The 15,873-nt window shown below is 45.3% G+C and overlaps 1 protein-coding gene across 1 annotated transcript in view; it reads left to right on the top strand.

Annotated features, from left to right (window-relative positions):
- hydin (HYDIN axonemal central pair apparatus protein) overlaps nucleotides 1-15,873 on the top strand; it is a 1,099,250-nt gene that overhangs the window by 1,050,578 nt on the left and 32,799 nt on the right. Inside the window, exons 87-88 of the mRNA XM_067997614.1 lie at nucleotides 2,339-2,502; nucleotides 14,180-14,330. Of these exons, the coding sequence (XP_067853715.1) occupies nucleotides 2,339-2,502; nucleotides 14,180-14,330 (315 nt within the window). The remainder of the gene's footprint in view (nucleotides 1-2,338; nucleotides 2,503-14,179; nucleotides 14,331-15,873) is intronic.

The following is a 15,873-nucleotide window of genomic DNA, read 5'->3' as shown; positions in this document are numbered from 1 at the left end:
GAATTCCAGAGCTTAGGGCCTAGACAGCTGCAGGCCTGGCCGCCAATGGGGCGAGGAAGTGGGAGATGCATAAGATGCCAGAATTGGAAGATCGCAGAGCTCTCGGAGGATTGTAGGGGTGGAGGAGATTACAGAGATAGAGAGGGGAGAGGCTGTGGAGTGATTTGAACACAAGGATGAGAATTTTAAATTTGAAGCATTGGTGGACCGGGAGCCAATGTAGGTTCATGAGGACAAGGGTGATGGGTGAACGGGACTTGGTGCGAGTTAGGATACAAGACTGTTGAGGGAAAAGGTTTGGGGAGAAATAGTATTGCAACACAAAATTAAAAGTACCAAACTTCCAAAGAAAAGGGGTACAGAGCAGATTCACCAGAATGATACCGGGGCTTAAAGGGATAAATTATGAGGACTGGTTGCATAATCTTGACTTGTACTCCCTTGAGTTTAGACGTTTGAGGGGAGACCTGACTGAGCTGTTTAAAATGATAAAGGGATTTGATAGGGTAGATCCAGAGGAACTATTTCCTCTGGTGGGAGAATCCAGAATGAGGGAGACATAATCTTAAAATTAGAGCTGTGCCATTCAGGAGTGAAATCAAGATGGACTTCTTCATGCTTTTTTATGGGCCTCCAAGGTTCAGTTTCACATCAGGACCATAAATCACTTCATTAACAGGGTCCTCTACGACATTAATTACCAGCCCTAAATGGCTGGGGCGGGAATAATTCGTAATAACGTCATAAATCCCGCAAATTTCCGATTGCCATTAAGTTCAATGGGGAGCCTCACGATGAGAATAAATTTTGAGCAGCTTTGGTGAGGCTACCGGCGGAAGGGCAAAATTGGCCAACAATTTGCGGAGAATCAGAAGTCACGGCGTATTTCTTTTACTCCGCAAATTGCTGGATTTCTTACGAAGCAATAATGGCGAACAACGTTAATGCGTCATTCTAATGTATCCCCAGGGTTCAGTATTGATCAGAATGTGTCTGTATCCCCAGGGTTCAGTATTGATCAGAATGTGTCTGTTTCCCCAGGGTTCAGTATTGATCAGAATGTGTCTGTATCCCCAGGGTTCAGTATTGATCAGAATGTGTCTGTATCCCCAGGGTTCAGTATTGATCAGAATGTGTCTGTATCCCCAGGGTTCAGTATTGATCAGTACGTGTCTGTATCCCCAGGGTTCAGTATTGATCAGTACGTGTCTGTATCCCCAGGGTTCAGTATTGATCGGAATGTGTCTGTATCCCCAGGGTTCAGTATTGATCAGTACGTGTCTGTATCCCCAGGGTTCAGTATTGATCAGTACGTGTCTGTATCCCCAGGGTTCAGTATTGATCAGTACGTGTCTGTATCCCCAGGGTTCAGTATTGATCAGAATGTGTCTGTATCCCCAGGGTTCAGTATTGATCAGTACGTGTCTGTATCCCCAGGGTTCAGTATTGATCAGTACGTGTCTGTATCCCCAGGGTTCAGTATTGATCAGAATGTGTCTGTATCCCCAGGGTTCAGTATTGATCAGTACGTGTCTGTATCCCCAGGGTTCAGTATTGATCAGTACGTGTCTGTTTCCCCAGGGTTCAGTATTGATCAGTACGTGTCTGTTTCCCCAGGGTTCAGTATTGATCAGTACGTGTCTGTTTCCCCAGGGTTCAGTATTGATCAGTACGTGTCTGTTTCCCCAGGGTTCAGTATTGATCAGAACGTGTCTGTATCCCCAGGGTTCAGTATTGATCAGTACGTGTCTGTTTCCCCAGGGTTCAGTATTGATCAGAATGTGTCTGTATCCCCAGGGTTCAGTATTGATCAGTACGTGTCTGTATCCCCAGGGTTCAGTATTGATCAGAATGTGTCTGTATCCCCAGGGTTCAGTATTGATCAGTACGTGTCTGTATCCCCAGGGTTCAGTATTCAATAGTAAGCTTCTGTTTTCCACAGGGTTCAGTATTGATCAGAAAGTGTCTGTATCCCCAGGGTTCAGTATTGATCAGTACGTGTCTGTATCCCCAGGGTTCAGTATTGATCAGTACGTGTCTGTATCCCCAGGGTTCAGTATTGATCAGTACGTGTCTGTTTCCCCAGGGTTCAGTATTGATCAGTACGTGTCTGTATCCCCAGGGTTCAGTATTGATCAGTACGTGTCTGTTTCCCCAGGGTTCAGTATTGATCAGAACGTGTCTGTATCCCCAGGGTTCAGTATTGATCAGTACGTGTCTGTTTCCCCAGGGTTCAGTATTGATCAGAACGTGTCTGTATCCCCAGGGTTCAGTATTGATCAGAACGTGTCTGTTTCCCCAGGGTTCAGTATTGATCAGTATGTATCTGTTTCCTCAGGGTTCAGTTTTCTTCCCGTTGCCTGATGGTACAGGATTGCTCTACATGTTACAAGGAGTTGCTGAGCCACCGAAGGCCATAGCAGTCTTGAATCGTGAGGTGCCTTGCAAGACCTCGTATACGGTGATGCTTTCAATTAGCAACTGGCTCTATAAACCACAACGGTAGGAACAAAATCACTGCTATACAGGCTTGAAGGAATAAAGGGCGTTTGGAATGCATTTTCGATTTGCGCTGTATGACCATTTGATTCATATCTCCACATGTGAGGCTGAACAAAAAACTCCAGTGAGAAAGCACCCCAAAGTCCAGTTGATTAATGTGTATCTTCATGCAGGTCTAGGCCCTACAGACCAGAGGTACCAGGTTTGGTTCCAGATCTGTGCTCTGTTGTTGATCGTGGTAGGGGCACTATAATTGGCCTCTGCGTCCTTCGGCTGGAGAGTGGATAGGTTCTTGCTGATGAAAAAAGAAAGACTTGCATTTCTATAGCGCCTTTCATGACCTCAGGATGTCCCAAAGTGCTTTACAACCAATGAAGTACTTTTGAAGTGTAGTCACTGTTGTAATGTAGGAAATGCTGCAGCCAATTTGTGCACAGCAAGATCCCGTAAACAGCAATGTGATAAATGACCAGATAATCTGTTTTTTTTTAGTGATTTGGTTGAGGGATGAATATTGTCCAGGGGGATAACTCCCCTGCTCTTCTTCAAACAGTGCCTTGGTACATTTTACGTTCACCTGAGAGGGCAGATAGGGCCTCAATTTAACGTCTCATCCGAAAGACGGCGCCTCCGACAGTGCAGCACTCCCTCAGTATTACACTGGAGTGTCAGCCTGGATTATATGCTCAAGTCTCTGGAGTGGGACTTGAACCCACGACCTTCTCATTCAGAGGTGAGAGTGTTACTAACTGAGCCACAGCTTCCCAGTCAGCCTTTCCGCAAAGTGCATGTGGAGGTCAGGTAAGTACAGGAGAATATGGATTGTGTGATGCTCTCCCCATAATTAAATGGCTTGCGGACAATCACTGACTATTCGCACACTTTAAGAATGACAGTGGGCAAGGTATTGAAGCGCATCCATTGCCAGTGAACCCAACAAGAGTCAGCGCCTCCTCGGGAGGTGGGTCAGGAACTGTGAGGAGAGCCAGGGGGGAGCCTCACACGTCGAGATAATTATCCTGTCACATTGCAGACCGTGACATATTCTGCCGCACATCTTCAACTGATATAAGCTCTATTTAAATGTGTTTTATTTTAGCCCTGCTGTTATACTGTTGAAATGTCAGCTTGACTCAGTTGGTACCCACATCTTTGAATCAGAAGGTTGTGGTTTTAAGCCCCACTCCCAGACCTGAGCGTATAGTTTGTGCTGAGATAGTGGGTCAGGTGGACGTTGAAGATCCCATGGCATTACACAAAGAGCCGGTGTCCCGGCCAACATTCATCCCTCAACCAACGCCACCAAACGCAAAGCCTCTGGTCATTTATCCCATTTGCTGTCTGTGGGATCTTGCACTTTTGCCTACGTAACTATATTTACTGCAAATAGATCAGGTAGATGAGTTAAATGTGGGTGAGCGCCTCGGTGCTAGTCATCATAATATAAGGTTCAAGGTCCAAATAGAAAGGGAAAAGTTAGCACTAAAACAAGGATACCTGCTTGGAATAGGATGAGGAGTGAGCTGGCTGAGGTGAGGTGGAAAGAGAAATTGGCACATGGGACTGTCGATTAACAATGGAATATTTTTAAAAAGGAGGTTGCAAAGCTGGAGAATAAATGTATGCCCTTAAAAAAGGAGACCACGGGGGTAAATTTCAACTTCATTACACAAAGAGCCGGTGTCCCGGACAACACTCATCCCTCAACCAATTTCAACCTCAAGAAGAAAAGAAAAACCGGGCAGGGTGTATAATGAGCAGCCTATCTACTGCCACCCGTTTTGTGCCCCTGCTGAAGTTGAATTGTACCACCTATTTTGTTTCACCTTTTACTGGTTTAAAGTCCTTTCTAGTCCTATTTATCCTATTTGCTTGGACCTTGGCCCTAGCCTGGTTCAGGTACCCCCCATCTCAGCAATACAGCTCTTTCCTGTCCAAGTATTGGTGCTCGTGTCTCCTGAAATGGAACCCCTCTTTCCCATACCAGTCTTCAGCCACGCATTCACTTTTCTGATCTGTTTATCCTTATGCTATTAAGCATGAGGCTCGGGTAATAATCCGGAGAATACCACCCTCGGGGTCCTGCTTTATAATTTAGCTCCTAGCTCCTGATTCACCCCTAACAGAACTTCCTCCCTGTTCTTTCCTAAGTCGCTGGTCCCGACAGAGACCATGATAACTGGTTCTTCCCGTTCCAAGTTCCTTTCCAGCAGTTCGAAATATCCCTTACCCTGGCACTGGTAGGCAACATGCTCCCGATCACAACTACAGAGGATACTCTCTATTCTCCTCATTATCAAATCCCCTATTTTATTCTAGTCTGCTCCTGTGGCCTTAAACTGCCTCCTGCTCCACGGTGCCTTGGTTAGCACTCTGGCCATCCTCCCCGCAGCCTTCCTCCTTATCCCCACAGATAGCGAGTATATTATACATGTTGGACAGGACCAGTTCCTGACACATGGTGGGACGGACTCAGAGGAGTGAGTGAAGGCTTGGTTGAAAAGATGGGTTTTCAGAAGGTTTTTAAAAGGTGGAGAGAGAAGAAGAGAAGCAGAGGGGTTTAGGGAGAGAGTTCCAGCGAGTAGGCCCCAGGTGGCTGAAAGCTCAGCAGCAATGGCGGGGCAAAGGGAGGTAGGATGCAGTGAAGGCCAAAGGTGGGGGATGGAAGGGTGTGAGAGGGATTATAAGGCTGGAGGAAGTAGCAGAGATAGGGGCAAGGTCATGGAGGGATTGGAAGACAGATTTAAAATTCAATGTATTGGAGAACTGGGAGCCAATTTAAGTCAGCATGGAGTGGGGTGATGGGCGAGTGGAACTTATGTGGGGAAGGATACGCATTGCCTCTGTTCTTGCTCTGAGATGTATCAGCCCGATTCGCTTGTTCCTTTACTGGGATCTGCTTGTAACCTCGAAGGTGCCATAATGAAATGATGGAACAAACAAAGAAATAATACACCATGACAAAAACAAAACACTTTGTCACAAGAAACTCTTGGCTTTGTTCTTAGCTTTAAGAAGGGAATTCCTGAACTAGACTGGTGAAGGAGCGGACCCCAGCGGTGGAGTGAAGGGAGTGGGCGATGCACAAGAGGACAGAATTGAGGAACGCAGAGTTCTGTGAGGGTTGTAGGGCTGGAGGAGGATACAGAGATAGGGAGGAGTGAGGCCATGGAGGGATTTGAAGAGGGTGTTGAAATTTACTGGAGTAGATTTTGGTCTTTACTGTCTGGCTGTTAAGCATTGTCTGGGCAGAGAGTAGGAAGGAAAAGTTGGCAGGGTGGATAGCTTGTCTCCAACAGAACCCAACGGCCTTTCCCACCAGTGAAATGAAGGCAAGTAAAATCCCGCAGGTTCTGTAAGGGGCTGGCAGCGATCCTTTCCACCAGATTTACTGTTCAGCATTCCGCTTAAGCGGTACAGAGGAACATCTCGCCCAGTGGGCCTTGCACTCACCATCAGTGTAGCCTCACAGACGCCTGCCGTGAATGGGCCGTGCCAGCCTGGGCACCTGATTTTGCGACCCGTGCTGCCAGCCAGCAAGGCACTGGACTGCACTGCCGTCGAAAGCTAACACAGGCCTTTTGAGCATTGGGAACCTATTCCCACCCCCACCCCCTCACTCATGTCCAGTTCTGGTCTCCATATTATAAAAAGGATATAGAGGCATTGGAGAAGGTGCAAAAAAGATTCACAAGGATGATACCAGAACGGAGAGGATATATTTATCAACACAGGCTGAACAAGCTGGGGCTCTTTTCTCTGGAAAAGAAAAGGCTGAGGGGTGACCTGATAGAAATCTTTAAAATGATGATGTAGGATAGATGTAGAGAAGATGTTTCCACTTGTGGGGGAGTCCAAAACTAATGGTCATAAATATAAAATAATCACTAAGAAATCCAATAGGGAATTCAGGAGAAACTTCTTTACCCAGAGAGTGGTAAGAATGTGCAACTCACTACCAGAAGGAGCAGTTGAGGTAAATAGCATAGATGCATTTAAGGGGAAGCTAGATAAGCACATGAGGGAGAAAAGAATAGAAGGATATGCTGACAGGGTTGTAGGGTTAGACGAAGATTGATGGGGGGAAGCTCATGTAGGGCATAAATGCTGGCATAAACAAGTTGAGCCGAATGATCTGTTTCTGTGCTGTGCTGTACAGTCATATGTAACTCAATGCCCCATGTTTGCCCTTGTTTATGATAAAGTGGCAGCCTCGAATTGCATTTGCCGAGGAGCTGGCTGAAAGCTGCCCGAACTCACTGCAGCTGGTTCTGACTGATTCTTCTCACTCTGAGATCACTGGTACCGATATCAGGTTCTCAACAGCCCATGTATCAGTGCAAAGCTGCCACTTGGATATTTACACCGGAAAGTAACAGAAACAAATGTTTGGCAAGAGAATCTGGAAAGTGATAAGAGCAATTCATAACCTGTGATCCCAGAGCAGCAGTTAGTTTGTACATCATCACTCACAGATTCAGGGCATCAGTTGCCAGCTGTTGTTTGTCATTTATCACCTACTAGACTCTGCTATTAGCACTCCAGGTTTACAACATGAAACCTTTATAACGACCATCACTTACACCAGCCAATTTGATGCCTACTTGCTGTAACAAATGTTCCTTCAACCAGCAAAATTGCATTTATATTGCACTTGATAAGCACTGAGTTAACTTTAAATTACATAGAATTATGATACAAAAACAGGCCGTTCAGCCCAACCAGTCCGTGTTGGTGTTGATCCTCTGCATGAGCAGCCCATGTATCAATGCAAAGCTGCCACTTGGATATTTACACCGGAAAGTAACAGAAACTAATGTTTGGCAAGAGAATCTGGAAAGTGATAAGAGCAATTTATCACTTGCTCTCATTTACAAGGGAGGGTTTTTGTTGTAAATAATAGTAACTTAAAGATAAGAAAAAGAAGCGATGAGAGCAAAGATCAGCATAATAAAAATAATATAAATACTCAGGGAACAGAAAAGGTTATAGGAAGTAGTAATAATATACCTGTTAAAAATAAAGCCTGTGTAATGAAAGAGCAGATTAAATTTCCTGTAAAACAAAGCACAGAGCATCAGCAACAAAACAGGGGAATTGGAGGCAGTAATGAGAAGTGAGTAAATAGGGATAATGGATGCAGACAGGGCAGGATTGGCAGTTAAATATTGCAGGCTATAATGTATTTAGAGAAGATAGGGAAGGAAGTAGGGGTGGTGGGGTGGCTGTGTTAATCGAAAGTAATATAGTGGCAGTATCAGGATAGGACATACGGATTGAGCTTAAGGATAGGATCGGTCCCACTATTAGGGGTATACAAGAGACCCCTAAATAGTGGAAAGGAAGTGGAGGGAGAAATATATAAGTAAACATATGAAATGATTTAAAAACACAGAATCATAATCATGGGGGCGTTTCAACTATCCCTAAATAAACTGTCAGGGAGATGGAGTTAAAGGAGGGAAGGAGATGGAGTTTTTACAGTGTGGACAAGACCCCACTCTCACCCAATAAGTAAGAAGCCCAAAAGGGAGGAAGCACTGCTACAGTAACGGGAAATGAACCAGAGCAGATAAGAGAAGTAAGCGTGGGAGAATATCTAAGGGGTAGTGATAGCAATATAATAAGGTTTAAGGTAATGATTGAGAGAGAGATATCGATAGTACAAACTCCAAAGTGATAGATTGGCAAAAGCCAACTATGAGGGAATGAGGATGGAGCTAAGGAAGGTTAATTGGAGAAAATATTGACAGGCAAAGAGGTAGAACATCATTAGGCAATATTTAAAGGAGAGTTCGATGGAGTTTAGGAGAAATATGTTCCACTAAAAATAAGAACAAACTAGCCAACAATGAGACGCCATGGTTAAATAAAGTGGTGTGGATAAAATCTAAAGAAAAAGGCATATGCAAAGTACATGAACAATAGAGGAGAGGGTGACAAAAGAAAACATGATGAGCTTCAGAAAGATGTTAAAAAGTCATTTAGGTAGGCAAAGAGGAAACATGAAATGGAAATATTAAAAAATAGTAAAGTATTCTATAGGCGCATAAGTAACAAAAGAAAAATTAATATAGGGTTAGGGCCACTAAGGGTGGCAAGATTTAACTCACAGGAGATGATACTGAAATAGGGTTAGGGTTAGGGATACTGAATAGATATTTGGCCTCAATTTTCACTGAAGAGGATAACAGAGGAAATGACAACAGTAGAAGAAGTCAAGAGGGATATTACAACAGTTCAGAAAGAAAGGAGATAACTAGACAAGGAGGACAAGATGGATTGTACCCACGGCTACTCAAAGAAACTAAGGAGGGAATGGCAGAGGCACTAGTATCCAAATATAAAAGTTCAATAGAAAAAATAATAGTGGAAGAGGACTGGCAGACAGCAAATGTAATTCCTTTCTCTTGCTAAAAGATGAGATAACAAAACCTCTAGAGGCATAGAATATAATAAAAAATAGTCAGCATGGATTTCTAATAGGAAAGTCATGTTTAACCAACCTTATTGAGTTATTTGAAGAAATAACAGAAAAAGTAGACAAGGCCAATGCAGTGGATGTAATATGGATGGACTTTCAGAAAATAAGGAGCCACGTAAGAGACTCATGGTAAAGATCAGGCATGTTGAGTCAGGGGCCAGGTAGCAGAACGAATTGAAAGAATGTTACAAAACAGAAAACAGAGGGTAGGAGTTAAGAGAAGTTTTACGGACTGGCATGAAGTGGAAAGTGATGGGATCTGAGCTGGGACCACTGTTGTTCACCATATACATCAATGATTGAGACACAGAAATTGGAGGTGTTGTGTTGAAATTTGCAGATAATACCAAATTGGGGGATATAGTTAATAATGTGGAGGACTGCAACAAAACACAGGAAGACATAAACAGGCTTGCAGAGTGGGCGGGTAAATGGCAAATGAAATTTTACATAGTGAAGTATGAGGTGGTTCATTTTGGTAGGAGGAATAAGGAGGCCACTTATTCCTTGGAAGGTAAGAAACTAAATGGAGTGGAGGAGCAAAGCTATCTGGGAACACAGATACATAAATCACTAAAAGTAGCAAGACAAGTTGATAATGAGGAGGCTCTGTAAACATCCCCATCCTCAATGATGGCGGAGTCCAGCACGTGAGTGCAAAAGACAAGGCTGAAGCATTTGCTACCATCTTCAGCCAGAAGTGCCAAGTGGATGATCCATCTCAGCCTCCTCCCGATATCCCCACCATCACAGAAGTCAGTCTTCAGCCAATTCGATTCACTCCACGTGATATCAAGAAACGGCTGAGTGCACTGGATACAGCAAAGGCTATGGGCCCCGACAACATCCCGGCTGTAATGCTGAAGACTTGTGCTCCAGAATTAGCCGCGCTTCTAGCCAAACTGTTCCAGTACAGCCACAGCACTGGCATCTACTCAACAATGTGGAGAATTGCTCAGGTATGTCCTGTCCACAAAAAGCAGGACAATTCCAATCCGGCCAATTACCGCCCCATCAGTCTACTCTCAATCATCAACAAAGTGATGGAAGGTGTTGTCGACAGCCAGATAACCTGCTCACCGATGCTCAGTTTGGGTTCCGCCAGGACCACTCGGCTCCAGACCTCATTACAGCCTTGGTCCAAACATGAACAGAAGAGCTGAATTCCAGAGGTGAGGTGAGAGTGACTGCCCTCGACATCAAGGCAGCATTTGACCGAGTGTGGCACCAAGGAGCTCTAGTAAAATTGAAGTCAATGGGAATCAGGGGGAAAACTCTCCATGGCTGGAGTCATACCCAGCACAAAGGAAGATGGTAGTGGTTGTTGGAGGTCAATCATCTCAGCCCCAGGACATTGCTGCAGGAGTTCCTCAGGGCAGTGTCCTAGGCCCAACCATCTTCAGCTGCTTCATCAATGACCTTCCCTCCATCATAAGGTCAGAAATGGGAATGTTTGCTGATGATTGCACAGTGTTCAGTTCCATTCGCAACCCCTCGGATAATGAAGCAGTCCATGCCCGCATGCAGCAAGACCTGGACAACATCCAGGCTTGGGCAAGTAATATTCGCGCCAGACAAGTGCCAGGCAATGATCTTCTCCAACAAGAGAGAGCCTAACCATCTCCCCTTGACATTCAACGGCATTACCATCGCCGAATCCCCCACCATCAACTTCCTGGGGGTCACCATTGACCAGAGGACTTCAGTATTCTGCGGCGAGTGACTCACCTCCTGACTCCCCATAGCCTTTCCACCATCTACAAGGCACAAGTTAGGAGTGTGATGGAATACTCTCCACTTGCCTGGATGAGTGCAGCTCCAACAACACTTAATAAGACACCATCCAGGACAAAGCAGCCCGCTTGATTGGCACCCCATCCACCACCCTAAACATTCATTCCCTCCACCACCGGCGCACTGTGGCTGCAGTGTGTACCATCCACAGGATGCACTCCAGCAACTCGTCAAGGCTTCTTCAACAGCACCTCCCAAACCCGCGACCTCTACCACCTAGAAGGACAAGGGCAGCAGGCACATGGGATCAACACCACCTGCATCTTCCCCTCCAAGTCGCACACCATCCCGACTTGGAAATATATCGCCGTTCCTTCATCGTCGCTGAGTCAAAATCCTGGAACTCCCTCCCTAACAGCACTGTGGGAGAACCTTCACCACACGGACTGCAGCAGTTCAAGAAGGCGGCTCACCACCACCTTCTCAAGGGCAATTAGGGATGGGCAATAAATGCTGGCCTTGCCAACGATGCCCACATCCCATGAACAAATTTTTAAAAAGGCCATATAGAGTGCAAACAAAGTATTGGGGTTCATTCATGGAGGAATACAATATGAAAGCATGGAAGTAATGTTAAATTTATATAGGACCTTGGTTAGACCACACTTGGAGTACCGTGCACATACTACAGAAAGCATATTAAAGGACTGGAGAAAGTGTGGAAAAGATTCATCAGGAAAGATTGACCAGGCTGGGGATCCTTTGATCCTTTCTCCGGAAAAGAGAAGAGGAGACCTGATAGAAGTCTTTAAAATTATGAAGAGGTTTGATAGGGTAGATGTGGAGAAACTGTTTCCACTTGTGAGTGAGTCCAGAACAAAGGGGCATAAATATAAGATAGTCACTAACTGATCAAATAAAGCATTTAGGATGAATTTCTTTCGGAACATAGGAATTGCTGCATGAAAAAAGACCAAGGTCCATCTAGTTTGCCTTCTATCATCTTGGTAGTTGCATGATGCAACGATAACGGAGCTTTAACTAATCATAGCAATCGATCTATCTCTATCTCAATGAAACATAAACATTTCGACAAGGTAGATGCAAGGACGGAGTCTAGAACCAGGGGTCACAGTCTCAGAATAAGGGGTAGGCCATTTAGGACTGAGATGAGGAGAAATTTCTTCACTCAGAGGGTGGTGAATCTTTAGAATTCTCTACCCCAGAGAGCTGTGGAGGCTCAGTCATTGAGTACATTCAAAACAGAGATCGATAGATTTCTAGATATTAAAGGCATCAAGGGATATGGGGATGGTGCAGGAAAATGGCGTTGAGGTAGAAGATCAGCCATGATCTTGTTGAATGGCGAAGCAGGCTCGCGGGGCCAGATGGCCTACTCCTGCCCCTACTTCTTATGTTCTTATGTAATTACCCAGACAACAGACCCAGAAATGACACAAGGAAAAAACCCAGTGGTCGAGAGCTTTGGAAATCATAGGTCGAAAGTCACCTGTTCCTCCCAAGCATGCTACACTCACCACATGTCATGTCTCAAGTTACTCATATACTGTATCCCAAAATTCACACAGGGAGTGGTGAGAATGTGGAACTCACTACCCCATGGAGTGGTTGAAGCAGATAGCATTGATACATTTAAGGGGTGGCTTGGTGCATACATAAGGGAGAAGGGAATAGATGGACTTGGGGACGGGCTGGAAAGAGGTGATTAGAGTGGGAGGAGGCTGATATGAAGTATGAACACTGGCACAGGCCAGTTGGGCTTTAGATTCTGTGTAATTCTGTGTAATTCTTCCCTTGTCTATTCCAATCTATTTTTGTCCCCCTCTGTGATGCTCCTTGGGACATTTTCTATGTTAAAGTTATTACATAAATGAAAGCTGTTGTCATATAACAAATGGCATTTTTTTATGCTGATGTCTGTTAAGTGCAAAGCCAGTAGGGTTGTTCTATTCCTGAAACCTTAAGAGGCAGTCTATAGATTCTGGCTGATTGTCAGCTTGATGCTTTAGTTTGGCAGGCTGGCAGATCAGGTGAATGTCTGTGAACTTCACTGACAGATGGCTCTGTTGCCAGGAGCTGCTTAATTTGGGTTCATATTTGGCAGCCTGCACACAGCTCTCTGGTCCTTCTGAAACCATCGAGCAAGAGAGAGTCAAAGGGGTTCCGTGGGGAGCAGGCCGCAATTGGGCTGCTCTCCTGAGACTTGAGCTGAAATGTAACCGCAGCTGAAGGTTGCTCGGAGTTGTAAGTGCAGGTGAAAGGAACAGACTGTACACAGTAAAGCTGTTGCTTAACAATCAGCTCGTAGAAATTAAAATCATCCCTGAAGGAGAGGTCACTCTGTGACCTTTCACACAACCTGTTAGCTTCAATTTGGTCCCAGGGTTTAAATAGTTAAATGAGCACGGATGCTTTCTGGGATATTAGCAACACGAGAAACATGACCCTGACTGGAAACTGACATTGTTCAAAGACCGGAAAATAACCGGCAGCCAAAGCCCAGGTTTAATTGCCAACGTTAATGCAGTGGATTGTGGAAAAGAGAAATACAAAAAGAACAAAATTCTGAAATGATTTGTAGTTCAGAGTGATTTATAGGATTGGTATTTAGCTGTTTGTTTAGGTGCTAAACTATCTGAACTTTAGCCAATTGTGAGTTCAGATATTGCAATCCAGGAGTTGGAGCGTTCTCAATGTCTATAAATTAGAGCATCCCCTGCGGTCGAAGGGATTGCAGCTCAGAGAATTGGCACCCGAACATGGCCTGCACTTCCTCCGATCGCAACACAAGCTCAGGGTGAATCTATCCTACAAAACGTTAAACGCACTGAAAAGAACGGATTCAAAACTGATTGTAGCTCTTTACAATGATTTTATTTTTGGAAGTGGTACCAACATTAATAACAAACCTCTTATCCTCGACAGGGGTTAGACCTGATAGAGTTGATCTCAGGTCCACCTATGCCTTTATGTGTATCTGTACCATCCAGTATGACTCACAGAGACCACGAGAACCTAAGTTTGGTCCCTGACCTGTGCTGATTCAGCTGATTGCAGATGGAAAAGGGTAGGAGTGCTACAATTGTGCAGGATCCTACACCTAAAGAGGCAAGATTCCTGATCAATGTCAAGTGACCTCTGTTGGGAAGCATGCCTGTGTGGCAGTGCAATGGGTCAGTGATTCAGCTGAGTTGCACTGTGCTCTGCGGTCAAATAGCCGACCAGAATTCACTGTCCAGCCTGATACACGAAGAACTGGCACGTGGGTGGGGTACTGGAGGACTATTGGCACCATGGAACCCTACTCCGATACAAGTTGGGAGAGGAGAGACAAAATTGGGAAAAGAAAATGCGGCCCCGGGGTTGTTGTTACAGGTGGCGTTAAATGAACTGTGCTATCGTGCGGAAATATACTGACTGTTGTAATGTGGCAAACAGATTCCGAGCTACCCTAGACCTGATCAAGCCGGAACGGTTGGAGACCACCACCACGTTGAAAGGGCTTGACTACATTGACGTTCCAGGGTCTTCCAGGCGGGACTACAGGCTCAACTTCTTCACTTACAAAGAGTCATTTATCTCGGTAAAGGTGAGTCTCTCCTGCTCTGTGCTATGGTTCGTTGAAAATCAGCGGATAAGCAGTGGAGAGACGAGAGAAGCTGGGATTGTTCTTGTTAGAGCAGAAAAGGTTAAGGGGAGATTTAATAGAGGTGTTCAAAATTATGACGGGTTTTGATAGAGTAAATAAGGAGAAACTGCTTCCACTGGCAGGGGGGTCGGTAACCAGAGGACACAGATTGAAGATAATTAGCAAAAGAAATGAGGAGAGATGAGGAGAATTTTTTTTACGCAGTGAGTGGTTATAATCTGGAACGCACTGCCTGAAAGGGTGATGGAAGCAGATTCAGCAGAAACTTTCAAAAGAGAATTGGATAAATACTTGAAGGGAAAAAAATGCAGGGCCATGGGAAAAGAGCAGGGGAGTGGGACGAATCGGATAGCTCTTTCAAAGAGCCGGCACAGGCATGATGGACCGAATGGCCTCTCTAATTTGTTTTCTCTTTCATTGGTAAACTAGAAACTTGGAGCCAAAGCACTTTTCTTTCAGCTGCTCAGACGAAGGATAGTCACAGTGAACTGCGGCACACTTGGCCGAGGTTCAATAAGTGGCAGATCACTGAGCCCTAGTTCTTCAGAAGGACTAACATTATGTTTGTAACAAATAGGTAATTCTACCCGCAGCAAGCTGAAGGCCCTTGGACTTTGCTCTTTACATCTGATGAAACTCGTTCATGTGCGCATGGAATTTGGTCAGTGCCAATACTGACAATTCTTCAAACCCGCATTGTCACGTGGCAAGGACAAAAAGTCATTCGTATGGAATAACAGACAGGCCCAGAAATTCCGTAGGGGTCCAACCCGTCTCCCACCATAACTCCAGTGAGAATCTGGAGGGACCCCCAGAGAAATGGTGTAACAGCTGATAACGACCATTCACACCACTTCCTCTCAGGTTCAGCTGATACTCGACCAGAGGAAATGTGCAAGACCGGTGGAATCTCTCCAGAATTTAAGGATTCTTCACACACCCATCACCCCAATGATTCTCCGCACACCCATCACCCCAATGATACTTCACACACCCATCACCCCAATGATACTTCACACACCCATCACCCCAATGATTCTCCGCACACCCATCACCCCAATGATACTTCACACACCCATCACCCCAATGATACTTCACACACCCATCACCCCAATGATTCTCCACACACCCATCACCCCAATGATTCTCCGCACACCCATCACCCCAATGATTCTTCACACACCCATCACCCCAATGATTCTCCGCACACCCATCACCCCAATTATTCTCCGCACACCCATCACCCCAATTATTCTCCGCACACCCATCACCCCAATGATTCTCCTCACACCCATCACCCCACTGATTCTCTGCACACCCATCACCCCAATGATTCTCCGCACACCCATCACCCCAATGATTCTCCACACACCCATCACCCCAATGATTCTTCACACACCCATCACCCCAATGATTCTCCACACACCCATCACCCCAATGATTCTCTGCACACCCATCACCCCAATGATTCTCCACACACCCA

This window comes from Heptranchias perlo, chromosome 16 (genome assembly GCF_035084215.1).
Source record: "Heptranchias perlo isolate sHepPer1 chromosome 16, sHepPer1.hap1, whole genome shotgun sequence".
Classification (NCBI taxonomy): Eukaryota; Metazoa; Chordata; class Chondrichthyes; order Hexanchiformes; family Hexanchidae; genus Heptranchias; species Heptranchias perlo.
This window is presented reverse-complemented; position numbering and strand designations above follow the sequence as displayed.